This window comes from Oncorhynchus keta, chromosome 1, assembly GCF_023373465.1.
Source record: "Oncorhynchus keta strain PuntledgeMale-10-30-2019 chromosome 1, Oket_V2, whole genome shotgun sequence".
NCBI lineage: Eukaryota > Metazoa > Chordata > Actinopteri > Salmoniformes > Salmonidae > Oncorhynchus > Oncorhynchus keta.
This window is the reverse complement of record NC_068421.1, coordinates 90,094,672-90,122,650: the sequence shown is the minus strand read 5'-3', so window position 1 is coordinate 90,122,650 and position 27,979 is coordinate 90,094,672. Positions and strand designations below refer to the sequence as shown.

Below are 27,979 nucleotides of genomic sequence, written 5' to 3'. Positions count from 1 at the left end.
GTCTACATCGGCCCAGGAGAGGGTGATTCACACAGAGAGCCGTCTACATCGGCCCAGGAGAGGGTGATTCACACAGAGAGCCGTCTACATCGGCCCAGGAGAGGGTGATTCACACAGAGAGCCGTCTACATCGGCCCAGGAGAGGGTGATTCACACAGAGAGCCGTCTACATCGGCCCAGGAGAGGGTGATTCACACAGAGAGCCGTCTACATCGGCCCAGGAGAGGGTGCGTCACACAGAGAGCAGTCTACATCGGCCCAGGAGAGGGTGATTCACACAGAGAGCAGTCTACATCGACCCAGGAGAGGGTGATTCACACAGAGAGCAGTCTACATCGGCCCAGGAGAGGGTGATTCACACAGAGAGCCGTCTACATCGGCCCAGCAGAGGGTGATTCACACAGAGAGCCGTCTACATCGGCCCAGGAGAGGGTGATTCACACAGAGAGCCGTCTACATCGGCCCAGGAGAGGGTGATTCACACAGAGAGCCGTCTACATTTGGCCCAGGAGAGGGTGATTCACACAGAGAGCCGTCTACATCGGCCCAGGAGAGGGTGATTCACACAGAGAGCCGTCTACATCGGCCCAGGAGAGGGTGATTCACACAGAGAGCCGTCTACATCGGCCCAGGAGAGGGTGATTCACACAGAGAGCCGTCTACATCGGCCCAGGAGAGGGTGAGTCACACAGAGAGCCGTCTACATCGGCCCAGGAGAGGGTGATTCACACAGAGAGCCGTCTACATCGGCCCAGGAGAGGGTGATTCACACAGAGAGCCGTCTAATTTGGCCCAGGAGAGGGTGATTCACACAGAGAGCCGTCTACATCGGCCCAGGAGAGGGTGATTCACACAGAGAGCCGTCTACATCGGCCCAGGAGAGGGTGATTCACACAGAGAGCCGTCTACATCGGCCCAGGAGAGGGTGATTCACACAGAGAGCCGTCTAATTTGGCCCAGGAGAGGGTGATTCACACAGAGAGCCGTCTACATCGGCCCAGGAGAGGGTGATTCACACAGAGAGCCGTCTACATCGGCCCAGGAGAGGGTGATTCACACAGAGAGCCGTCTACATCGGCCCAGGAGAGGGTGATTCACACAGAGAGCCGTCTACATCGGCCCAGGAGAGGGTGAGTCACACAGAGAGCCGTCTACATCGGCCCAGGAGAGGAGGAATCACACAGAGAGCCGTCTACATCGGCCCAGGAGAGGGTGATTCACACAGAGAGCCGTCTACATCGGCCCAGGAGAGGGTGATTCACACAGAGAGCCGTCTACATCGGCCCAGGAGAGGGTGATTCACACAGAGAGCCGTCTACATCGGCCCAGGAGAGGGTGATTCATACAGAGAGCCGTCTACATCGGCCCAGGAGAGGGTGAGTCACACAGAGAGCCGTCTACATCGGCCCAGGAGAGGGTGATTCATACAGAGAGCAGTCTACATCGGCCCAGGAGAGGGTGATTCACACAGAGAGCCGTCTACATCGGCCCAGGAGAGGGTGATTCACACAGAGAGCCGTCTACATCGGCCCAGGAGAGGGTGATTCATACAGAGAGCCGTCTACATCGGCCCAGGAGAGGGTGATTCACACAGAGAGCCGTCTACATCGGCCCAGCAGAGGGTGAGTCACACAGAGAGCCGTTTACATCGGCCCAGGAGAGGGTGAGTCACACAGAGAGCCGTCTACATCGGCCCAGGAGAGGAGGAATCACACAGAGAGCCGTTTACATCGGCCCAGGAGAGGGTGATTCACACAGAGAGCCGTCTACATCGGCCCAGGAGAGGGTGAGTCACACAGAGAGCCGTCTACATCGGCCCAGGAGAGGGTGATTCACACAGAGAGCCGTCTACATCGGCCCAGGAGAGGGTGAGTCACACAGAGAGCCGTTTACATCGACCCAGGAGAGGGTGATTCACACAGAGAGCCGTCTACATCGGCCCAGGAGAGGGTGAGTCACACAGAGAGCCGTTTACATCGACCCAGGAGAGGGTGATTCACACAGAGAGCCGTCTACATCGGCCCAGGAGAGGGTGATTCACACAGAGAGCCGTTTACATCGACCCAGGAGAGGGTGATTCACACAGAGAGCCGTCTACATCGGCCCAGGAGAGGGTGATTCATACAGAGAGCCGTCTACATCGGCCCAGGAGAGGGTGATTCACACAGAGAGCTACATCGTCTACATCGGCCCAGGAGAGGGTGATTCATACAGAGAGCCGTCTACATCGGCCCAGGAGAGGGTGATTCATACACAGAGAGCCGTCTAATTTGGCCCAGGAGAGGGTGATTCACACAGAGAGCCGTCTACATCGGCCCAGGAGAGGGTGATTCATACAGAGAGCCGTCTACATCGGCCCAGGAGAGGGTGATTCACACAGAGAGCCGTCTACATCGGCCCAGGAGAGGGTGATTCACACAGAGAGCCGTCTACATCGGCCCAGGAGAGGGTGATTCACACAGAGAGCCGTCTACATCGGCCCAGCAGAGGGTGATTCACACAGAGAGCCGTCTAATTTGGCCCAGCAGAGGGTGCTTCATACAGAGAGCCGTCTACATCGGCCCAGGAGAGGGTGATTCATACAGAGAGCCGTCTACATCGGCCCAGGAGAGGGTGATTCACACAGAGAGCCGTCTAATTTGGCCCAGGAGAGGGTGATTCACACAGAGAGCCGTCTACATCGGCCCAGGAGAGGGTGATTCATACAGAGAGCCGTCTACATCGGCCCAGGAGAGGGTGATTCACACAGAGAGCCGTCTACATCGGCCCAGGAGAGGGTGATTCACACAGAGAGCCGTCTACATCGGCCCAGGAGAGGGTGATTCACACAGAGAGCCGTCTACATCGGCCCAGCAGAGGGTGATTCACACAGAGAGCCGTCTAATTTGGCCCAGCAGAGGGTGATTCACACAGAGAGCCGTCTACATCGGCCCAGGAGAGGAGGATTCACACAGAGAGCCGTCTACATCGGCCCAGGAGAGGGTGATTCACACAGAGAGCCGTCTACATCGGCCCAGGAGAGGGTGATTCACACAGAGAGCCGTCTACATCGGCCCAGGAGAGGGTGCCTATACTGGAAACATGGAACATGTGACGATTGAAAGATCAAACAGTCTCTCCCTCCAGATGTCTCATTTGAATGACCTATTCCTCCTCAAAACCCACACTGAAGATGTTAAAGAAAGAGGTGTGAGGGACTATACTGTATCTACAACAGTGGCTGTGTGAGATCAGAGCAGAGCAGAGCCCCCCTCAGTAGCAGCCTTATAAAGGGCAGCACAGGCTGGCTATCAATGTGACAATCCCCTCTGCTCTGTGGGGAATACTGCAGCAATGTGCGGCAGCAGGGCTTTCTGAGCAGAGCACAGCGCTAATGCTGTCGTCTTGTGTGGCGCGAGGGGATAATCTCCACAGGATTAGAGGTGATAGGCGTGTTGGGAGAGAGAGGATGACAGCAGGACTGCTCTGTCCCCGCCCAACACACATACAGTCCCCATAACCACCAGAGATGTAGGGGGAAAACATAGACTTTATTTTATTTTTTTAAATATTAAAAGTGGGTAAACTATAAACTCTAGTTGGTGATCGAAGATAATACGAACAACCACTGATATGAACCAAAACACATGACATTTTTTAAAACTATTATTTGATTGTATTTTCATGCAGGTTTATAGGGAAAGCCCAATGCAATTTTATGTACTTCAGAATTACACAAAACGCACAGCAGATCATCCGTCCCAAAATAGTTAATTTAGACTGGACACTTTCACGTTATTTCACACAAAGCAGTTTTCAAAATATATATATTTTTTTATATACATTGCCTTCAGAGAGTATTCATACTCCTTGATTTATTCCACATGTTGTTGTATTACAGGCTGAATTCAACATGGATTACATGTATTTCTCACCAATCTACACACAACACCACATAATGACAAAGTGTGAAAACATGTTTTTTGACATTTTTAGCAAACTGAAAATGAAATACAGAAATATCTCATTTACATTAGTTTTCACACCCCTGAGTCAATTACATGTTAGAATCACCTCTGGCAGCGATTACAGCTGTGAGTCTTTCTGGGTAAGTCTCTAAGAGCTTTGAGTCCTTCTGGGTAAGTCTCTAAGAGCTGTGAGTCTTTCTGGGTAAGTCTCTAAGAGCTGTGAGTCCTTCTGGGTAAGTCTCTAAGAGCTGTGAGTCCTTCTGGGTAAGTCTCTAAGAGCGGTGAGTCTTTCTGGACATTAAGTCTCTAATTTGTTAGTCTTTCTGGGTAAGTCTCTAAGAGCGGTGAGTCTTTCTGGGTAAGTCTCTAAGAGCGGTGAGTCTTTCTGGGTAAGTCTCTAAGAGCTGTGAGTCTTTCTGGGTAAGTCTCTAAGAGCTGTGAGTCTTTCTTCTGAATTCAACATGGTAAGTCTCTAAGAGCTGTGAGTCTTTCTGGGTAAGTCTCTAAGAGCTGTGAGTCTTTCTGGGTAAGTCTCTAAGAGCTGTGAGTCTTTCTGGGTAAGTCTCTAAGAGCTGTGAGTCTTTCTGGGTAAGTCTCTAGAGCTGTGAGTCTTTCTGGGTAAGTCTCTAAGAGCTGTGAGTCTTTCTGGGTTGGTCTCTAAGAGCTGTGAGTCTTTCTGGGTTGGTCTCTAAGAGCTGTGAGTCTTTCTGGGTAAGTCTCAGAGCTGTGAGTCTTTCTGGGTAAGTCTCTAAGAGCTGTGAGTCTTTCTGGGTAAGTCTCTAAGAGCTGTGAGTCTTTCTGGGTAAGTCTCTAAGAGCTGTGAGTCTTTCTGGGTACGTCTCAGAGCTGTGAGTCTTTCTGGGTAAGTCTCTAAGAGCGGTGAGTCTTTCTGGGTAAGTCTCTCAGAGCTGTGAGTCTTTCTGGGTACGTCTCAGAGCTGTGAGTCTTTCTGGGTAAGTCTCTCAGAGCTGTGAGTCTTTCTGGGTAAGTCTCAGAGCTGTGAGTCTTTCTGGGTAAGTCTCTCAGAGCTGTGAGTCTTTCTGGGTAAGTCTCTAAGAGCTGTGAGTCTTTCTGGGTAAGTCTCTAAGAGCTGTGAGTCTTTCTGGGTAAGTCTCTAAGAGCGTTCCACACCTGGATTGTACAATACCGTATTTGGCCATTATTCTTTTAAAGATTCTTCAAACTCTGTCAAGTTGGTTGTTGATCATTGCTAGACAACCATTTCCAAGTCTTGCCATAGATTTTCAAGCCGATTTAAGTCAAAACTAACTAGACCACTCAGGAACATTTAATGTTGTCTTGGTAAGCAACTAGTGTAGATATGGCTTTGTGTTTTAGGTTATTGTCCTGCCAAAGTCTGGTTTTACATCCATTGAGAATGAGAATAGATCCTCATTGTAGCCAATTTGAAAAATATTTCTCGTTCTCGCCCTTTTGATAACCACTCGGCATTCAAGGGGGGAAAAAAGTCATAAAATAGGCCTACCTACTTCTTATCACTTGCGCAACTAGCCTACAGCAACTAGCCTACAGCAACTAGCCTACAGCTGTGTGTGTCTGTCCGGAGCTCACTGGCGAGGGAAACTGAAGAAAACAGAAAACCACCACCACTACAGTGCCTTGGGAAAGTATTCAGACCCCTTGACTTTTCCCACATTTTGTTAGGCTACAGCCTTATTCGAAAACTGATTAAGTAAATAAAAAATCTTCAGCAATACCCCATAATGACAAAGCGAAAAACTGAAAAAACAGAAATACATTATTTACATAAGTATTCAGACCCTTTGCTATGAGATTCAAAATTGAGCTCACGTGCATCCTGTTTCCATTGATCATCCTTAAGATGTTTCTACAAAATTGATTGGAGTCCACCTGTGGTAAATGCAATTGGAAAGGCACACACCTGTCTGTAGAAGGTACCACAGTTGACAGAGCATGTCAGAGCAAAAACCAAGCCATGAGGTCAAAGGAATAGTCTATAGAGGTCCGACACAGGATTGTGTCGAGGTACAGATCTGGGGCAGTGTACCAAACAAGGCCAAAGTGAGTAATCGGGGGACCAAGAACCTGATGGTCACTCTGACAGAATTCCAGAGTTCCTCTGTGGAGATGGGAAAACCTTCCAGAAGGACAACCATCTCTGCAGCATTCCACCAATCAGGCCTTTAGGGTAGAGTGGCCAGACGGAAGCCACTCCTTAGTAAAAGGCACCTAAAACGACTTTCAGACTAGGAGAAATTAGATTCTCTGGTCTGTTGAATCCAAGATTGAACTCTGGCCTGAATGCCAAGCGTCACGTCTGAAGAAAACCTGGCACCATCCCTACGATGAAGCATGGTGGTGGCAGTATCATGCTGTGGGGGTGTTTTTCAGCGGCAGTGACTAGGAGACTAGTCAGGATCGAGGCAAAGATGAACAGAGCAAAGTACAGAAAGATCCTTGATGAAAACCTGCTCCAGAGCTCAAGACCTCAGACTGGGACGAAGGTTCACCTTCAAACAGGACAACGACCCTGAGCACACAGCCAAGACTTCGGGACAAGTCTCTGAATGTCCTAGAGTGGCCCAGCTAGAGACCGGACCGGAACCCTGGAGAGAGCTCAAAATAGCTGTGCAGCATCGCTCCCCATCCAACCTGAGGATCTGCAGAGAGGAATGGGAGAAACTCCCCAAATACAGGTGTGCCAAGCTTCTATCTTCATAACCAAGAAGATTCGAGGCTGTAATTGCTCCCAAAGGTGCTTCTACAAAGTTTTGAGTAAAGGGTCTGAATACTTATGTAAATGTGATTTATATATTGTTTTTAAAATAAATTAGCAAAAAGTTATAAAAAACTGTTTTTGTTTTGTCATTAAGGAGTAGTGTGTGTAGATTGATGAAGGGAAAAAAACAACAGAAACCATTTTAGAACAAGGCTGTAACAAAATGTGGAAAAATACTACTGAATACTACTACCACCACCGCCACTAATACTACTACCACCACTAATACTACCACCACCACCACCACTACTACTACCACTACTAATACTACCACCACCACCACTACTAATACTACCACCACTAATACTACCACCACCACCACCACTAATACTACTACTACCACTAATAGTACCACCACAACATCTAATACTACTACCACCACACTACCACTAATACCAATAATAGTACTACCACCACCACTACTACTACCACCACCACCACTAATACTACCACCACCACCACTAATACTACCACCACCACCACCACTAATACTACTACTACCACTACTACTACCACCACCACCACTACTAATACTACCACCACCGCCACTAATACTACCACCACTAATACTACCACCACCACTAATACTACTACCACTACTACTACCACCACCACCACTAATACTACTACCACTACTACTACCACCACCACACGACCACCACCACTAATACCACTAATACTACCATCACCACTAATACTACCTACCACCACCAATACCACCACCACCACTAATACTACTACCACTACTACTAATACTACGACCACTAATACTACCACCATCACCACCACTAATACCACTAACACTACCACCACCACTAATACCACCACAAATACTAATACTACCACCATACTACTTCTACTAATACTACTATCCTTACCAACGGTCGTCTCAGAGATGGGTAGCCATGTTAAACTGGTCTGGTGGTCGTCTCAGAGATGAGTAGCCATGTTAAACTGGTCTGGCGGTCGTCTCAGAGATGAGAAGCCATGTTAAACTGGTCTGGCGGTCGTCTCAGAGATGAGAAGCCATGTTAAACTGGTCTGGCGGTCGTCTCAGAGATGAGAAGCCATGTTAAACTGGTCTGGCGGTCGTCTCAGAGATGGGAAGCCATGTTAAACTGGTCTGGTGGTCGTCTCAGAGATGGGTAGCCATGTTAAACTGGTCTGGTGGTCGTCTCAGAGATGAGTAGCCATGTTAAACTGGTCTGGTGGTCGTCTCAGAGATGGGAAGCCATGTTAAAATGGCCTGTCACCTCTATGTATCTGTGGATGAGCTTTAACTCCACCCCATCAGTCTTAATGATGCGTAGATCAGAATAGGTGAAACAGGTGTAATTGCGCTGGGCGTTAAGAGACAGTATTTCTGGGACACCAGTCTCTAACTTTAGTGGTGGGATTCACAGATCTGGCATTAACCTACTGTAGGCTAACACTGCTGTGGAAAGTTCACAAGCCATGTAACAACACTGTGTCTTCATTAAGGCGGCAGTATATTCACATTTATGTCTAATGTCTACCACAGGGGTGTCCAACCCTGTTCCCGGAGAGCTACCCTCCTGTAGGTTTTCCCTCCAACCCTGTTCCTGGAGAGCTACCCTCCTGTAGGTTTTCACTCCAATCCTGTTCCTGGAGAGCTACCCTCCTGTAGGTTTACACTCCAATCCTGTTCCTGGAGAGCTACCCTCCTGTAGGTTTTCACTCCAACCCTGTTCCTGGAGAGCTACCCTCCTGTAGGTTTACACTCCAACCCTGTTCCTGGAGAGCTACCCTCCTGTAGGTTTTCACTCCAACCCTGTTCCTGGAGAGCTACCCTCCTGTAGGTTTACACTCCAACCCCAGTTGTAACTAACCTGGTTTATCAACCAGCTAATTATTACAATCAGGTATGCTAGATTATGGTTGGAATGACAACCTACAGGATGGTATCTCTTCAGGAACAGGGCTGGACAGCCCTGTTTGGACGGATTAAGGGAAAGGGGGATACCTAGTCAGTTGTACAACTGAAGTGCCTTCCGCATTTAACCCAACCCCTCTGAATCAGAAGGGGGGCTGCCTTAAATTGACATCCACATCTTTGGCGCCCAAGGAACAGTGGGTTAACTACCTTGGTCAGGGGGCAGAATGACATATTTTTACCTTCTCAACTCAGGGATTCGATACAGCAACCTTTTGGTTACTGGTCCAACACTCGAACCACTAGGCCACCTACGGTAGGCCGTCATTGTAAATAAGAATTTGTTCTTCACCGACTTGCCGAGTTAAATAAATTAAATACAGACAGACAGACACAGACAGACACTGCTGGGGAGGGATTAGAGGTCATTAATAAAAGTTGCATTAGGAAAATAAATAGACACCCAACAATTAATCTCCCAACCAACCCCAGAATGCCAAAGTGTTACACAAGGCCCTGTCCCTGATTTGGGCTATTTGAGTGTGATCCTGTAACCCAGGCTTTAAGCTCCCTGATGGGACTCTAAGGCCTTTAAATACCAAATGCCTTCCTATCCTATCACCCAGACTGACCACAGGGGCTGGCCCCCTCACTACACACTGCAGTACCAGACTGGCCACAGGGGCTGGCCCCCTCACTACACTCGACACCGTAGTACCAGACTGGCCACAGGGGCTGGCCCCCTCACTACACACTGCAGTACCAGACTGGCCACAGGGGCTGGCCCCCTCACTACACTAGACACTGCAGTACCAGACTGGCCACAGGGGCTGGCCCCCTCACTACACTAGACACTGCAGTACCAGACTGACCACAGGGGCTGGCCCCCTCACTACACACTGCAGTACCAGACTGGCCACAGGGGCTGGCCCCCTCACTACACACCGCAGTACCAGACTGGCCACAGGGGCTGGCCCCCTCACTACACTAGACACCGTAGTACCAGACTGGCCACAGGGGCTGGCCCCCTCACTACACTAGACACCGTAGTACCAGACTGGCCACAGGGGCTGGCCCCCTCACTACACTAGACACCGTAGTACCAGACACAGATATAGGGACTGGCCCCCTCACTACACACTGTAGTACCAGATATAGGGGCTGGCCCCCCTCACTACACACCGTAGTACCAGACACAGATATAGGGGCTGGCCCCCCTCACTACACACTGTAGTACCAGACACAGATATAGGGGCTGGCCCCCTCACAAGACACCGTAGTACCAGACACAGATATAGGGGCTGGCCTCCTCACTACAAATCAAATCAAATGTATTTATATAGCCCTTCGTACAACAGCTGATGTCTCAAAGTGCTGTACAGAAACCCAGCCTAAAACCCCAAACAGCTAGCAATGCAGGTGTAGAAGCACGGTGGCTAGGAAAAACTCCCTATAAAGGCCAAGACCTAGGAAGAAACCTAGAGAGGAACCAGGCTATGTGGGGTGGCCAGTCCTCTTCCGGCTGTGCCGGGTGGATATTATAACAGAACATGGCCAAGATGTTCAAATGTTCATAAATGACCAGCATGGTGGAATAATAATAAGGCAGAACAGTTGAAACTGGAGCAGCAGCACGGCCAGGTGGACTGGGGACAGCAAGGAGTCATTATGTAGTACCAGACACAGATATAAGGGCTGGCCCCCCTCACTACACACTGTAGTACCAGACACAGATATAAGGGCTGGCCCCCCTCACTACACACTGTAGTACCAGACACAGATATAGGGGCTGGCCCCCTCACTACACACTGTAGTACCAGACACAGATATAGGGGCTGGCCCCCTCACTACACACTGTAGTACCAGACACAGATATAGGGGCTGGCCCCCCTCACTACACACTGTAGTACCAGACACAGATATAGGGGCTGGCCCCCCTCACTACACTACACACTGTAGTACCAGACACAGATATAGGGGCTGGCCCCCTCACTACACTACACACTGTAGTACCAGATATAGGGGCTGGCCCCCTCACTACACTACACACTTTAGTACCAGACACAGATATAGGGGCTGGCCCTCACTAGACACCGTAGTACCAGACACAGATATAAGGGCTGGCCCTCACTACACTAGACACTGTAGTACCAGACACAGATATAGGAGCTGGCCCCCTCACTACACTACACACTGTAGTACCAGACACGGATATAGGGGCTGGCCCCCTCACTAGACACTGTAGTACCAGACACAGATATAGGGCTGGCCCCCTCACTAGACACTGTAGTACCAGACACAGATATAGGGGCTGGCCCCCCTCACTACACTACACACTGTAGTACAGACACAGATATAGGGGCTGGCCCCCTCACTGCACTACACACTGTAGTACCAGACACAGATATAGGTGCTGGCCCCCTCACTAGACACTGTAGTACCAGACACAAATATAGGGGCTGGCCTCCTCACTACAAATCAAATCAAATCAAATGTATTTATATAGCCCTTCGTACAACAGCTGATGTCTCAAAGTGCTGTACAGAAACCCAGCCTAAAACCCCAAACAGCTAGCAATGCAGGTGTAGAAGCACGGTGGCTAGGAAAAACTCCCTATAAAGGCCAAAACCTAGGAAGAAACCTAGAGAGGAACCAGGCACTATGTGGGGTGGCTCACAGTCCTCTTAGGGGCTGTGCCCCCGGGTGGATATTATAACAGAACATGGCCAAGATGTTCAAATGTTCATAAATGACCAGCATGGTCGAATAATAATAAGGCAGAACAGTTGAAACTGGAGCAGCAGCACGGCCAGGTGGACTGGGGACAGCAAGGAGTCATCATGTAGTACCAGACACAGATATAGGGGCTGGCCCCCTCACTACACACTGTAGTACCAGACACAGATATAGGGCTGGCCCCCTCACTAGACACCGTAGTACCAGACACAGATATAAGGGCTGGCCCCCTCACTACACACTGTAGTACACAGATATAGGGGCTGGCCCCCCTCACTACACTACACACTTTAGTACCAGACACAGATATAGGGGCTGGCCCCCTCACTAGACACCGTAGTACCAGACACAGATATAGGGGCTGGCCCCCTCACTACACTACACACTGTAGTACCAGACACAGATATAGGAGCTGGCCCCCTCACTACACTAGGGCCCCCTCACTACACACACACACTGTAGTACCAGACACGGATATAGGGGCTGGCCCCCTCACTAGACACTGTAGTACCAGACACAGATATAGGGGCTGGCCCCCCTCACTACACACTGTAGTACCAGACACAGATATAGGGGCTGGCCCCCCTCACTACACACTGTAGTACCAGACACAGATATAGGGGCTGGCCCCCCTCACTACACTACACACTGTAGTACCAGACACAGATATAGGGGCTGGCCCCCCTCACTAGACACCGTAGTACCAGACACAGATATAGGGGCTGGCCCCCCTCACTACACTACACACTGTAGTACCAGACACAGATATAGGGCTGGCCCCCTCACTGCACTACACACTGTAGTACCAGACACAGATATAGGTGCTGGCCCCCTCACTAGACACTGTAGTACCAGACACAGATATAGGGGCTGGCCCCCTCACTACACACTGTAGTACCAGATATAGGGGCTGGCCCCCTCACTACACTACACACTGTAGTACCAGACACAGATATAGGGGCTGGCCCCCCTCACTACACTACACACTGTAGTACCAGACACAGATATAGGGGCTGGCCCCCTCACTACACTACACACTGTAGTACCAGACACAGATATAGGGGCTGGCCCCCCTCACTACACTACACACTGTAGTACCAGACACAGATATAGGGGCTGGCCCCCTCACTAGACACCGTAGTACCAGACACAGATATAGGGGCTGGCCCCCCTCACTACACTACACACTGTAGTACCAGACACAGATATAGGGGCTGGCCCCCCTCACTACACTACACACTGTAGTACCAGACACAGATATAGGGGCTGGCCCCCTCACTAGACACTGTAGTACCAGACACAGATATAGGGGCTGGCCCCCCTCACTACACTACACACTGTAGTACCAGATATAGGGGCTGGCCCCCTCACTACACACTGTAGTACCAGATATAGGGGCTGGCCCCCTCACTACACTACACACTGTAGTACCAGATATAGGGGCTGGCCCCCCTCACTACACTACACACTGTAGTACCAGATATAGGGGCTGGCCCCCTCACTACACACTGTAGTACCAGATATAGGGGCTGGCCCCCTCACTACACTACACACTGTAGTACCAGATAAAGAGGTGAGAATAGGGACAGTAAAGGTTTCCATATACTTATCGCAGTCAGATTGTTTTAGAGCAACGTTCACACGTTGGTAATTAGATACCTAGGGCTGTGGCGGTCATGAAATGTTGTCAGCTGGTGATTGTCAAGCAAATAACTGACGGTCTCATTTGACCGTTAATATATTGATATTTTCTGAATTAATATAAACACATTTAGCATCTCCTGGCTTCCACACACAGCCTACGAGGCACTGATGAACATCTACATTTTAAAAAGTATAATAAATCAATTTATTATAGTCTACATCTTCACAATAAATCCATTCTTTATTTTAGACAGATCTACAGAAACAGGATATGAAGAAAATGTAGTCTATTTCAGAAGAACAGAATAGCATACTCTCGAGTTGTCCTTATGTTAGGTCCTGATCTGGCCATGCCAAATGGCTGTGGGCAACACTAGTTCATTTAGCAGACAAGATTTGCATAGAATTCCATGGCATTATTTTAGAGTATGAAGAATACAATTGAACAAAGCTGAATAAAATAGAAAGGATATTTTCTCCAAACGAATTGAGGGAGTGAACACATGCGGCTATTCTGTGTGGAGGTTAACAAAGAAATAGGAACTGCTATAAGCTTGATTTACATTTATTAATGAAACTTTTGTTTTTCTACAAACGTTGGGCTATATGTTTTAGATGTTTAATACATTGTAAGGCTGCATGATGAGACTCTAAGGATAAATTGAAAAAAGTTACACCCCTAATAGCTTCCCACATCTTGTCAAATCGAATCCCCGAGCGAACAAAGTCCAAATCTGTCATTCTGCCCATGAGCAAGGCAGTTAACCCACTGTTCCCAGGGCACCGAAGACATGGATGTTGATTATGGCAGTCCCCCGCACCTCTCCGATTCAGAGGGTTAAATGTGGAAGACACATTTCAGTTGAAGGCATTCAGTTGTACAACTGACTAGTTATCTCCTTTTCCCTTTACCCCGGCCAAACCCAGACAACGCTGGGCCAATTTAGCTTCCCACATCTCCAAGTTGGTTAACGTCTTATCTACAAGCTAGCTAGTCTTTTAGCTTTCCACATCTCCAAGTTGGTTAACTTCTTATCTACAAGCGAGCTAGCCTTTTAGCTTCCCACATCTCCAAGTTGGTTAAACACTACAAGCTAGCTAGTCTTTTAGCGTTCCACATCTCCAAGTTGGTTAACTTCTTATCTACAAGCTAGCTAACCTGTTAGCTTCCCACATCTCCAAGTAGGTTAACTTCTTATCTACAAGCTAGCTAGCCTGTTAGCTTCCCACATCTCCAAGTAGGTTAACTTCTTATCTACAAGCTAGCTAGCCTGTTAGCTTTCCACATCTCCAAGTTGCTTAAACACTACAAGCTAGCTAGCCTTTCAGCTTTCCACATCTCAAAGTTGGTTGAACACTACAAGCTAGCTAGCCTTTTAGCTTTCCACATCTCCAAGTTGGTTAAACACTACAAGCTAGCTAGCCTTTCAGCTTTCCACATCTCCAAGTTGGTTAAACACTACAAGCTAGCTAGCCTGTTAGCTTCCCACATCTCCAAGTTGGTTAAACACTACAAGCTAGCTAGCCTGTTAGCTTCCCACATCTCCAAGTTGGTTAAACACTACAAGCTAGCTAGCCTGTTAGCTTCCCACATCACCATGTGAAATTAAAATAATATGCCCCGGCAAATATTCGTATACTTGCTGGTGTAATCTTCAACATTAGCCCAATTTGATATTCTGATTTAATGTATTCGCTACCATATCAGCCAAAATTAGAATGGCATCATTTTTTTTGGCCACTGAGAAAAAAAGAATGGCCTGTTTTTCTAAATCGCCTAAAATAATGTTATCACTATTAAACAAAATACCCTTTTGGGGAATTCTAATAAGTCTACAATGTTGCAGACCCTCTGCGGTATAAAGAATTGAATTGGAATGCATGTGCTGCATTGATCCTAACCCTGGTAGATACACTCAAAGACAAGCTTCAAGTTGTATTAGTGGTAAACACTGTCCAATTAAATGCTTACTTGCAGGTTCCTTTTCAACAACGCAACAAAATAAGAAATAAGAAAAGGTAAGAATACGAAAATAAAGTAAATGGCTAACGTCCCTACAATAGTATATGTATTGGTTGAAGCTCAATGTTTTAAATTCTCCCTACCATCATAGCTAAGCCAATACGATTGCAAGTTCAAACCCCCCGAGCTGACAAGGTACAAATCTGTCGTTCTGCCCCTGAACAGGCAGTTAACCCACTGTTCCCAGGCCGTCATAGAAAATAAGAATTTGTTCTTAACTGACTTGCCTGGTTAAATAAAGGTATAAAAATAAATAAATAAGTACGACAACAATGTCGATGAAAGTTCACAAAATCAATAAATCAAAGATCACCCCCCTACTTCCACTACTTTAATACAGTAACAATTCCTGGTCACTGGGCTTTAGATGGATGGCTATTTACTGGGAACAGCAGTATTAGGTGTGCTATTCATTGACCATTAGATTTAGCGGTGGGCTTACATGGGATGACGAGGAATACCTTGTATATCCCCCCCCAGTAGATTTATGCACAGAGACCAGACCACGCAGCATGATTTGGTTTGTAATCTCAATAAACATAATCTCAATGGAAGGCATTTCCCCAGCCCAGATTAAATACACTATTCTGGTAGCTTCAGTGAGCCTGGTTAATCTAACAGAAAGTAATAATAAATGTAAAATATACAGTACAATGTTTTTGCTGCATACAAAGAGAGGTTCAGACAGACATAATAACATCTTCTAGTTCTGGCTGGTAACACCGGTAAATAGATATATATATTTTTTTAAAGTGTTTTATTTTTGTTTTTACGTGGTATTTCACTTTAACAGAAACTACGTTGTGCTATACAAATAAACACCAACAGGAGTCTACCACCAGGCCATCCGACAGCTGACCCCAGATCTGCACCTTAAGAGGCCATCCGACAGCTGACCAGCTGACCCCAGACCTGCACCTTAGAGGCCATCTGCACCTTAGAGGCCATCTGCACCTTAGAGGCCATCTGCACCTTATAGAGGCCATCTGCACCTTATAGAGGCCATCTGCACCTTATAGAGGCCATCTGCACCTTATAGAGGCCATCTGCACCTTATAGAGGCCATCTGCACCTTATAGAGGCCATCTGCACCTTATAGAGGCCATCTGCACCTTATAGAGGCCATCTGCACCTTATAGAGGCCATCTGCACCTTATAGAGGCCATCTGCACCTTAGAGGCCATCTGCACCTTATAGAGGCCATCTGCACCTTATAGAGGCCATCTGCACCTTATAGAGGCCATCTGCACCTTAGAGGCCATCTGCACCTTATAGAGGCCATCTGCACCTTATAGAGGCCATCTGCACCTTATAGAGGCCATCTGCACCTTAGAGGCCATCTGCACCTTAGAGGCCATCTGCACCTTATAGAGGCCATCTGCACCTTATAGAGGCCATCTGCACCTTATAGAGGCCATCTGCACCTTATAGAGGCCATCTGCACCTTATAGAGGCCATCTGCACCTTATAGAGGCCATCTGCACCTTATAGAGGCCATCTGCACCTTATAGAGGCCATCTGCACCTTATAGAGGCCATCTGCACCTTATAGAGGCCATCTGCACTGAGTACCCAAATATCTAACCCTTTCACACAAACTTCACACACACGCAAACACCCATAAAACACTCACACACACACAAGGACACACACACGCAAGCACTCATAAACACCCATAAACACCCATAAACACACACAAGCACTCATAAACACCCATAAACACCCATAAACACACACAAGCACTCATAAACACACATAAACACCCATAAACACTCATAAACACACATAAACACACATAAACACCCATAAACACCCATAAACACCCATAAACACCCATAAACACGGTGGTCCTTCTGTAGCTCAGTTGGTAGAGCATGGCGCTTGTAACGCCAGGGTAGTGGGTTCGATTCCCGGGACCACCCATACGTAGAATGTATGCACACATGACTGTAAGTCGCTTTGGATAAAAGCGTCTGCTAAATGGCATATATATAATAATAATATAATAATAAACACCCATAAACACCCATAAACACCCATAAACACCCATAAACACACACAAGCACTCATAAACACCCATAAACACACACCCACACACAGTCAACGCTGCTGTTCAATGATCTACTATTTATTGTGCTGCGTGACCAAGTCACTAACCACTTTAATACAGTACATTATTACTATTTTACATCTTCTTTTACTTGCTATGTTTGACTTGACTCTATTGATGTTGACTGATGCACTGCATTGTTGAGGGGGATAGCACATCAGCATTTCACTGCACCTTGTATACCTGCTGGAAACTGTGTATGTGACAAATGAAATGAGATTTATTTAATTAAATTGATTTTGATTTGAAAAGGATAGTTACACTGTATTTGTAGTCTGTTACTTCCTGGTGTTTATCCTTTATTGTCATTAACATGATCATTACATTACAGTTCTCTAATAACCATGGTTTATTTGGGGCTCAGCTCACTGTGTGTGTGTGTGTGTGTGTGTGTGTGTGTGTGTGTGTGTGTGTGTGTGTGTGTGTGTGTGTGTGTGTAAAGAAATGCAGACTTACGTATGGGGGGCTGTCCAAGCTGTCTGTGTTGACCACCACAGGAGGTGGGTTTGCCTGCAACAGAAAAGCACAAAAATGAACTTCGTTTTGGTTCTAAAAAATATTTAATGATAAAATTAATTTTAAAAATTCACCTCGCGATTCCCCTGTAAGTACATTACAAAAGCTAAACACAACAACAACAGAAATTACAAAGTTACAAAAAATATTAGGCAAAACAAAAACATTGTTTTGGGGTGAGACAAAAAATAATAACTTACTCTCCGCATGTTTTGGTACAACATTATGAAAGCATCGGTTAGAGATCACCACGGCAACATGACACTCTTCTATTGCAGAATATTAACTCCTGAAGCCTACAGCTGTGGCGTTGCTATGGCGTCGACCCAAACATCCCCAACTACATGGTTAATAACAGACAACTCCCTCCAGGATCCCTTGGTCTTCACTGGGCTTGTCTCTCCTCTCCTACAGGTCCTGAGGTTACAAAACAACCACCCCAACTAGCAAGTCCCTCCCTCAAAAACAATAATCCTTTAAACTCCAGCATCAAAACAGAAGCAAAATGGGAGGTGTGTAAAAAATAAATAAAGAGGAGAGGAGAGGAAATAGGGAAGAGAGGATGACCTGTGACGTGGGTGACGCGGGTGCAGGCAGAGAGGAGGGTGGAGAGATGACAGGAGTGGTCTCAGCTGGGATGGGGATCACAGGGATTATGGGTACGGGGGGCGGGACCACCACATCTGGCTGCTAAACAATGGCAATGGAGGTCAAGGGTCAGGGTAAAACACACAGGCAAGAATACACACACTGTGCAACACAACACTGATGCAGTAACACACAATGATATATCTACATGCTGAACGGGAAGAAGGGAGGGAGGAAGGGAGAGAAAGGAGCGTGAGTAAGTGAGAGAGAAAGAGATATTGAAAGAGAAAGAGAGAGAGATATTGAAAGAGAAAGTGAGAGAGAGGAATCGAGAAAGATTGAGTGAGAGAGAAAAAGAAAACAAGTGAGAGAGAGAAAACAAGTGAGAGAGAAAACAAGTGAGAGAAAGCAAATATGGTAATGTTCTAAACTGAATTATGATAATGTGGTAGTGAGGGAGGATTGTCTGGCAGTGGCAGCTGCTGAGGGCTCTAATGTGTGTAGATTATAGAGAGGGGGATGAGAGGAGAAAATAGAAAGAGGGAGAGGGAGAGGGGAGAGGGAGAGAGGAGGGAGGGAGGGAGGGAGGGAGGGAGAGAGAGGGGGAGGGAGGGAGAGGGGAGGGAGAGGAGGAGGGAGGGAGGGGAGGGAGGGGGAGGGAGGGAGGGAGGGAGGGAGGGAGGGAGGGAGGGAGGGAGGGAGGGAGGGGGAGGGAGGGAGGGAGGGAGGGAGGGAGGGAGGGCTCAGGGACCCCGCAGTATCAGAAAGGCTGTTAAAGTTTGGAGATTTGGCGTGTTGCTCGTGAGACTACCCAGGCAGGATTTACTATTATGTTATTGACGGAGTACTGAGAACAACGTGAACATTCCTTTAGGGTGAAATATGCAGATCGGCTTTAATGTATTTGGTTTCTGAGGAACATTTAGGTAAACAGGTTTCTCTTCTCAAGATAAAAAGGAAAAGAGATGTAGTATATTCAAACGCTAAGCCAGGATACTATGGACACACAGATATAAATCAATTCCAGCAGGTATTTAACATGTTGAGGAACAAGTCCATTAGACCTTATAGAATAGGGGTATTCAACTCTGACCCTACGAGGTATGTGCTACTGCTGGTTCTGTTATGCAGGATCATTCATTGGTTCAAATCAGTCCCCGACTAGAAAAAAGCAGTGGAACTGGCTACGAGTTCCAGAATTTAATTTGAGGGTTCTAGAACATCAACAGTCACACGTAGGAAAGCAAGAAGACGCTCCTATATAAAAACATGGCTGTTCTATCCTCAGCACTCCTACTCTGAGACGCTTTGTGAGTACGGACCCAAAGCTACCATGTGCTCCTCTCCAGCCTATCAATGTAAATAACACTCATTGACAGTTTTCCTCAGTGGACCCAATGTTAGTCTGATCTGGTGGCTCCATTGACAGAAGTGGCCGTGCTTTAGCTGTAAATTAACCCAGAATGACACTGATGAGTGGAGCTTTTAGTGTTATTCTTTACACACACACACACGCACACACACACGCACGCACACACACACGCGCACACACACACACACGTAGGATCTTAATTCGAGCCAGTTTGCTACAGCAGGAAAATAATCCTGCATCAACAGGAAATGTGGATTATAATTAATGGACTTTTTTCTAGGGGTTGATACATTTTTCAGAAGGGAAAATCAAGTTTGAAATTTCAAAGTATAAATTATAAACTTCAGAAGCCTTTTTTAGGGTTTTACATTTCCTGCATTACAGGAAAGTTTTCGTTCAACAGGGTGATCAAATTAAGATCCTACATCTTCCGTACACACACAGCACTGATATCATCCTACATCATCATCGTGGTGTAAACACTGTAGCCTTCAATTCACACACTATGTGAGGAGGGAATACAACCGAGTTGTGGTGTGATGAGGGTGAATCATGCCGAAACACAAACTGATACATGTATTGACGGGACAAGTCAAATCAGATTTCCACAGCAACAGAGTGCTCCTTTTTCTCGTTGTCAAGTCCCTCAGTCCAGCACCTGATTTCTCATTGTTGTTTAATCCTTGTGTTATCTTAACCCCCCCACCCCCACACATTTCCCATTGTTGTTTAATCCTTGTGTTATCTTAACCCCCCACACATTTCCCATTGTGTTGTTTAATTTCCCATTGTTGTTTAATCCTTGTGTTATCTTAACCCCCCTTGTGTTATCCCCCCACACATTTCCCATTGTTGTTTAATCCTTGTGTTATCTTAATTTCCCCCTTGTGTTATCCCCCCACCCCCCACACATTTCCCATTGTTGTTTAATCCTTGTGTTATCTTAACCCCCCCCCCACACATTTAGTTATCTTAACCCCCCACCCCCCACACATTTCCCCCATTTCCCCCCCCACACATTTCCCATTGTTGTTTAATCCTTGTGTTATCTTAACCCCCCACCCCCCCACATTGTTGTTTAACATTTCCCATTGTTGTTTAATCCTTGTGTTATCTTAATTATAATTATAATCTCCACCCCTTGGTTATCTTAATTATAATTATAATCTCCACCCGGCACAGCCAGAAGAGGACTGGCCACCCCACATAGCCTGGTTCCTCTCTAGGTTTCTTCCTAGGTTTTGGCCTTTCTAGGGAGTTTTTCCTAGCCACCGTGCTTCTACACCTGCATTGCTTGCTGTTTGGGGTTTTAGGCTGGGTTTCTGTACAACACTTTGAGATATCAGCTGATGTACGAAGGGCTATATAAATACATTTGATTTTGATTTGAGATGAAGAATAAATCCCCTAAGCTGAAAGAGAGACATTTTTGTCAAAGAACAGCCAAAAAGAACAGCAAAATAACACCATTGTCACCATATGACAGCCAGGGCAGGATGGCAGCACAAAATGTCATAAGGATGACCCCATGACCCCCAAGACATGCAGTTGAAATGTCATAAGGATGACCCCATGACCCCCAAGACATGCAGTTGAAATGTCATAAGGATGACCCCATGACCCCCAAGACATGCAGTTGCCCATGCCCAGGACATCGCCTCAACATTCATCACACCAGCCATCGAAAAAATCATCCTGGAGATGACAAATTTGGAGGGTTTCCATAAATATGGAGACAACTGGAAAAGGATGTATGAGATTGACCTGCGTGCCTACATAGGGCTGCTAATCTTAGCGGGTGTGTATAGGTCCCGAAGTGAGGCTACATGTAGTCTCTGGTATGCAGAGAGTGGAAGGGGGAGTTTCCGTGCCATGATGCCACTGGAAGTCTTTCACACTTTCTCAAGAATGCTCCTCAGAAGAGAAGGCCAGGCTGAAGGACACTGTCAGCGCTCCCAGACAAAAGCCCACTGAGCCCCCCCCCCCGACACACTCCTCACGGCCTTGCCTCACACCCCAAAGTAAGTATGCAGACCTCTTGACTTTTTCCACAGTTTATTACGTTACAGCCTTATTCTAAAATATAATAAATCATTTTTTACCCTCATCAATCCTTACACACAAGACCCCATAATGACAAAGCAAAAACAGGTTTTTAGGTTTAAGTATTCAGACCCTTTATTCAGTACTTTGTTGAAGCAGCTTTTGGCAGTGATTACAGACTCGAGTCTTCTATGTTTATGAGGCTACAAGCTTGGCACACCTGTATTTTGGGAGTTTCTCCCCATTCTTCTCTGCAGATCCTCTCAAGCTCTGTCAGGTTGGATGGGGAGCTTTCCTGCACAGCTATTTTCAGTTCTCTCCAAAGACCGGGTTCAGGTCCGGTCTCTGGCTGGGCCACTCTAGAACATTCACAGACTTGTCCTGAAGTCTTGGCTGTGTGCTCATTGTGGGTCATTGTCCTGTTGGAAGGTGAACCTTCGTCCCAGTCGGAGGTCCTGAGCGCTCTGGAGCAGGTTTTCATCAAGGATCTTTCTGTACTTTGCTCAGTTCAGTTTCTCGAGTCCCTGCCACTGAAAAACATTGCCACAGCATGATGCTGCCAGCACCATGTTTCACTGTAGGGATGGTGCCAGGTTTCCTCCAGATGGGACGCTTGGCATTCATGCCAAAAAGTTCAATCTTGGATTCATCAGACCAGGAAATCTGGTTTCTCATGGTCTGAGAGTACTTTTGATAAACTCCAAGAAGGGTGGCATGTGCCTTTTAATGAAGAGTGGCTTTCGTCTGCCCACACAAGCCTAAAGGCCTGATTTGTGGAGTGCTGCAGAGATGGTTGTCCTTCTGGAAGGTTCTCCCATCTCCACAGAGGAACTCTGGAGTTCTGTCAGAGTGACCTTCCGGTTCTTGGTCACCTCTCTGACCAAGGCTCTTCTACCCCGATTACTCAGTTTGGCCGAGCGGCCAGCTCTAGGAAGACTCTTGTTGGTTTCAAACTTTTTCCATTTAAGAATGATGGAGGCCACTGTGTTCTTGGGGACCTTCAATGCTGCAGACATGTTTTGGTACCCTTCCCCAGATCTGCGCCTTGACACAATCCTGTGTCGGAGCTCTACGGACAATTCCTTCGACCTCGTGGCTTGGTTTTTGCTCTGACATGTACTGTCAACTGCGGGAATTTATATAGACAGGTGTGTGCCTTTCCAAGTCATGTCCAATAAATTGGGTGTACCACAGGTGGACTCCAATCAAGTTGTAGAAACATCAAGGATGATCAATGGAAACAGGATGCACCTCAAGTCTCATATCCAAGGGTCTGAATACGTAAATAGGATATATATATTTTTGTATTTTATACATTTGCCAAAAAAATCTAAAAACCTGTTTTCGCTTTGTCATTATGGGGTATTGTGATGTCATTATGGGGTATTGCGATGTCATTATGGGGTATTGTGATGTCATTATGGGGTATTGTGATGTCATTATGGGGTATTATGTGTGGACTTCTGAGGATTTTAATTATTGAAATACATTTTAGAACAAGGCTGTAACGTAATAAAATACAGAAAAAGTCAAGGGGTCTGAATACTTTTCAAATGCACTGTATATCTGAGCTAGAGGTGAGGGGGCAGGGTCGCCTCATGGGCTAGGGGGCAGGGTCGCCTCATGGGCTAGGGGGCAGGGTCGCCTCATGGGCTAGGGGGCAGGGTCGCCTCATGCCCCAGAGGTTAGGGGGCAGGGTCGCCTCATGCCCCAGAGGTTAGGGGGCAGGGTCGCCTCATGCCCCAGAGGTTAGGGGGCAGGGTCGCCTCATGCCCCAGAGGTTAGGGGGCAGGGTCGCCTCATGCCCCAGAGGTTAGGGGTCAGGGTCGCCTCATGCCCCAGAGGTTAGGGGGCAGGGTCGCCTCATGCCCCAGAGGTTAGGGGGCAGGGCCGCCTCATGCCCCAGAGGTTAGGGGTCAGGGTCGCCTCATGCCCCAGAGGTTAGGGGGCAGGGCCGCCTCATGCCCCAGAGGTTAGGGGGCAGGGTCGCCTCATGCCCCAGAGGTTAGGGGGCAGGGCCGCCTCATGCCCCAGAGGTTAGGGGGCAGGGCCGCCTCATGCCCCAGAGGTTAGGGGGCAGGGCCGCCTCATGCCCCAGAGGTTAGGGGGCAGGGTCGCCTCATGCCCCAGAGGTTAGGGGCAGGGTCGCCTCATGCCCCAGAGGTTAGGGGGCCTCATGCCCCAGAGGTTAGGGGGCAGGGTCGCCTCATGCCCCAGAGGTTAGGGGGCAGCCTCATGCCCCAGAGGTTCGCCTCATGCCCCAGAGGTTAGGGGGCAGGGCCGCCTCATGCCCCAGAGGTTAGGGGGCAGGGTCGCCTCATGCCCCAGAGGTTAGGGGGCAGGGCCGCCTCATGCCCCAGAGGTTAGGGGGCAGGGTCGCCTCATGCCCCAGAGGTTAGGGGGCAGGGTCGCCTCATGCCCCAGAGGTTAGGGGGCAGGGTCGCCTCATGCCCCAGAGGTTAGGGGGCAGGGTCGCCTCATGCCCCAGAGGTTAGGGGGCAGGGTCGCCTCATGCCCCAGAGGTTAGGGGGCAGGGTCGCCTCATGCCCCAGAGGTTAGGGGTCAGGGTCCTGTGGGTTTCTCTGGCCCCTTGGGAACACTGGCATTTTGCACCTTTTATATTAGCTACAAAAGACTCTCTACACCAATGCACATCTACACAGTCTAGCTGGAGGACCTGTGCTAGCCTCAATAAAAACGTCTCAGCAACAATAGTTAAACTGACTAGGAAAATCACATTTGGGTATTTTACACAAAACCCCAAAACCAAGACAACATGGAGGCCACATTCCTGCATACGGTAGCCATTAGCCAAGCCCACGTACAACTCAATATTCCCTGTTAGTTTGGCGTATATACTGTCTTCTCCCTATGACTGTAAACTAGTGTAACAGACACACAGAGGGAGATCCATAAACTAGTCCCGAGGTCGCTCCATAACACACTAGTTATGGATCTGTACTGTCACAAAACAGCCTGGCAGCCATGACAGAGCTAAAATTAGCTTGGATCATTATCTTCGATCAGGAGGCCCAGTCCAGAGTTATGGCCTGCAGCTCACACTGTCTCAACATCCCAAACAAGTTGGACTGAACTTGAAAGTTGAGTGCCTTGGATGAGAACACAAACTTAGCTGATGGTCAACTATTCTCTGTTATCAACTTCAAGACCTGGTTTACATGCTAGAAGGACTTTAGTAATACTATAACAGGGGTAGACAGAGGTTCAGTAATACTATAACAGGGGTAGACAGAGGTTCAGTAATATTATAACTGGGGTAGACAGAGGTTCAGTAATATTATAACTGGGGTAGACAGAGGTTCAGTAATATTATAACTGGGGTAGACAGAGGTTCAGTAATATTATAACTGGGGTAGACAGAGGTTCAGTAATACTATAACTGGGGTAGACAGAGGTTCAGTAATATTATAACTGGGGTAGACAGAGGTTCAGTAATATTATAACTGGGGTAGACAGAGGTTCAGTAATATTATAACAGGGGTAGACAGGTTCAGTAATATTATAACTGGGGTAGACAGAGGTTCAGTAATAATATAACTGGGGTAGACAGAGGTTCAGTAATATTATAACTGGGGTAGACAGAGGTTCAGTAATATTATACCTTGGTAGCCAGAGGTTCAGTAATATTATAACAGGGGTAGACAGGTTCAGTAATATTATAACTGGGGTAGACAGGTTCAGTAATATTATAACTGGGGTAGACAGAGGTTCAGTAATATTATAACCGGGGTAGACAGAGGTTCAGTAATATTATAACTGGGGTAGACAGAGGTTCAGTAATATTATAACTGGGGTAGACAGAGGTTCAGTAATATTATAACTGGGGTAGACAGAGGTTCAGTAATACTATAACTGGGGTAGACAGAGGTTCAGTAATATTATAACTGGGGTAGACAGAGGTTCAGTAATATTATAACTGGGGTAGACAGAGGTTCAGTAATATTATAACTGGGGTAGACAGAGGTTCAGTAATATTATAACTGGGGTAGACAGAGGTTCAGTAATATTATAACAGGGGTAGACAGGTTCAGTAATATTATAACTGGGGTAGACAGAGGTTCAGTAATATTATACCTTGGTAGCCAGAGGTTCAGTAATATTATAACAGGGGTAGACAGGTTCAGTAATATTATAACTGGGGTAGCCAGAGGTTCAGTAATATTATAACTGGGGTAGACGGAGCTTGCCACTGATACTGACACAGGGTCAGATACCACCCACCCTAGATCTGTAATTAAAGGAAACTTCTATCTTAAGCTATAAAGCCACACAGCATTGCGTCTTGTCAGCAGTCATGCATCACTCTCATAGTACGGTTTATTAGAGAAAGCATGATGTTAATTTAATATTCCAGACCTCCATGTGAATCCTATGACCATTACGACAACATTAACATCAACAACAACAAAACACACTCGCAACATTCTTCTTCCCGTTTCTCTCCAGAAGCTCGAACCCAGGCAGGCCTTGCCAGGCCAGCACCATGTAAACTCCAACCAACTGAGCCTCCACAAGGACTCTGTGATTTCAGCCCACAAACCCTTGCAGATATCCAGGCTTAGGTTCTCCCCTCCTCTTGGTGGTTCTATTCCCCTGTAACTCTGTAGTAGTTTCATGTTGACCTCTTCTCACAGATACCTACAACGGTTTTCAATACGATCTCTATGTTGGTCCATCCCAAAGACACCTACAAGGGTTTCTCCCAGGTCGGTCCCCTATACACTCACACATACCTGGGGTGGATTCTCCAGTGACATTGAGGCCCACGGAGAGTTGTCGGAACACCAGCCACTCTGCCTGTGTGTGGCCCGGACCTTGGCCTTACTCTTGGTAGGACTCTTCTTCATGCTGTCCCTCAGGTTGGTGAACTTCACCCGGCTCTTAGACATGGAGGCGGGCAGCGTGCAGGAGCTGTAGTTCCTCTGGGGGTTCTGTAGGGGGAGCTGTGGTGAGAGCAGTGGGCGGCGGTTCAACAGAGGCGTCTGCTGCATCTGGGGAGGGGGATGATGGTGGTAGAGGTGATGTTGCTGCTGCTGCTGTAGCTGTTGGTAGTGTTGTAGTGCCTGCTGCTGGAGCTGCTGTTGGTGTTGGAGCTGCTGTTGGTGTTGGATCTGCATCTGTTGGTGTTCGAGCTGCATCTGTGGTTGTTGGAGCTGCATCTGTGGTTGTTGGAGCTGCTGTTGGATCTGCATCTGTTGGTGTTGGATCTGCATCTGTTGGTGTTGGAGCTGCGTCTGTGGTTGTTGGAGCTGCATCTGTGGTTGTTGGAGCTGCTGTTGGATCTGCATCTGTGGTTGTTGGAGCTGCTGTTGCAGGAGGTGTTGCTGCTGTCTGTGGATCAGAGGCAGCTGGATCTGGGTCTGCTGGAACCGATGCCGATTCTGGGTCTGGTTCCCCAGGATCTTACCCTGCCTGGAGTCCACCACCCCAAGGCTGGGACTGCAGCCCCTGGGGCCCTGGCAGCAGTACTCGTGGTTGTGGTAGTAGGTCGTCATGGCTGGGGCTTAGCCGTAGGTCCAAGAAGAGATGCAGGGTTGATTTTGATATGAAGATGAGACAGAAAGCCTGGTATTCCTCTTCGGTCTCCTGTAGCAGGCTAACTAGTGGTAAGAGAGATCACACCACAGAAAAATCCAGTCTAATCCTCTGTCTGTAGTCTTACCCTCTCACCACCCTCTCTCTCACTCTTGTGCTTCCCTCTCTCAGACCGCTCAGACTGGCTCTGCCTCCCCCCCCTCTTGTTCCCTCCCCCTTGCTCACTCTCTCGCCAATTAATGAGCTCCAGTGGGCACTGCACATGACAGCACACAGGCATGAATAATCAATGCGGAGCTGGGACTGTGATATGGGGATCAGGGCTCGTCTGTGGACGCCGGCTGGGCCTCCCCGCTTCCTATAGCGGTAGGAGGAATGTGATAGTTGCCTGTCAAACTCAAATCTACAGGCTTTGGTTACTATTGGTTACTATTTCACGACAGCATTAGTGAACGCTTCTAAATTGCGGGAAGATTAACATGTGTGTGTGTGTGTGTGTGTGTGTGTGTGTGTGTGTGTGTGTGTGTGTGCAGTGTTGGGAAAAATAGTTGACCAAGCTACCAATTACTTCACATTGGAAGAAGTTAAGCTACATTTAAGAAAAATGTAGTTTACTTAAACTAACGTAACTTTGAAATGTAATAGAATATAAAATTGTAAGAACAGATCACTCTGGAGTCAGATGTTTACATAATGTGTGATTTAGCCTATTAAACACAGAAACAGTTTCAAGTGAGAATTAGGCCGGTCTGCTGACAAAAAACTAAAGGACATTCTTGCCTACTTCACC

General features: G+C 47.6%; 1 protein-coding gene and 1 long non-coding RNA gene across 16 annotated transcripts in view; one reads left to right on the top strand and one right to left on the bottom strand.

Moving 5' to 3' along the window:
• LOC118396031 (disks large homolog 1-like) overlaps positions 1–27,979 on the bottom strand; it is a 356,822-nt gene that overhangs the window by 119,522 nt on the left and 209,321 nt on the right. For 13 of the 14 annotated variants that reach the window (XR_008065634.1, XR_008065635.1, XR_008065654.1 and 10 more), the window contains 2 exons: positions 18,198–18,320; positions 17,571–17,624 (listed from right to left, as the gene is read on the bottom strand). Coding sequence is in view for 2 of the 14 variants with exons in the window: in XM_052464729.1 (XP_052320689.1) it covers positions 17,571–17,624; positions 18,198–18,320 (177 nt within the window). In the remaining 12 variants the exon portion in view is untranslated. The remainder of the gene's footprint in view (positions 1–17,570; positions 17,625–18,197; positions 18,321–27,979) is intronic. The other variant, XM_052464722.1, reaches the window with a different exon arrangement.
• On the top strand, positions 22,234–25,644 carry LOC127907965 (uncharacterized). Of its 2 annotated transcripts, none has more exons than XR_008065757.1 (5): positions 22,234–23,445; positions 23,996–25,048; positions 25,270–25,329; positions 25,424–25,489; positions 25,522–25,644. It is a non-coding gene; the product is annotated as an uncharacterized LOC127907965 (long non-coding RNA). The 2 variants fall into 2 exon arrangements; XR_008065759.1 differs by having other exon boundaries at positions 25,554–25,626.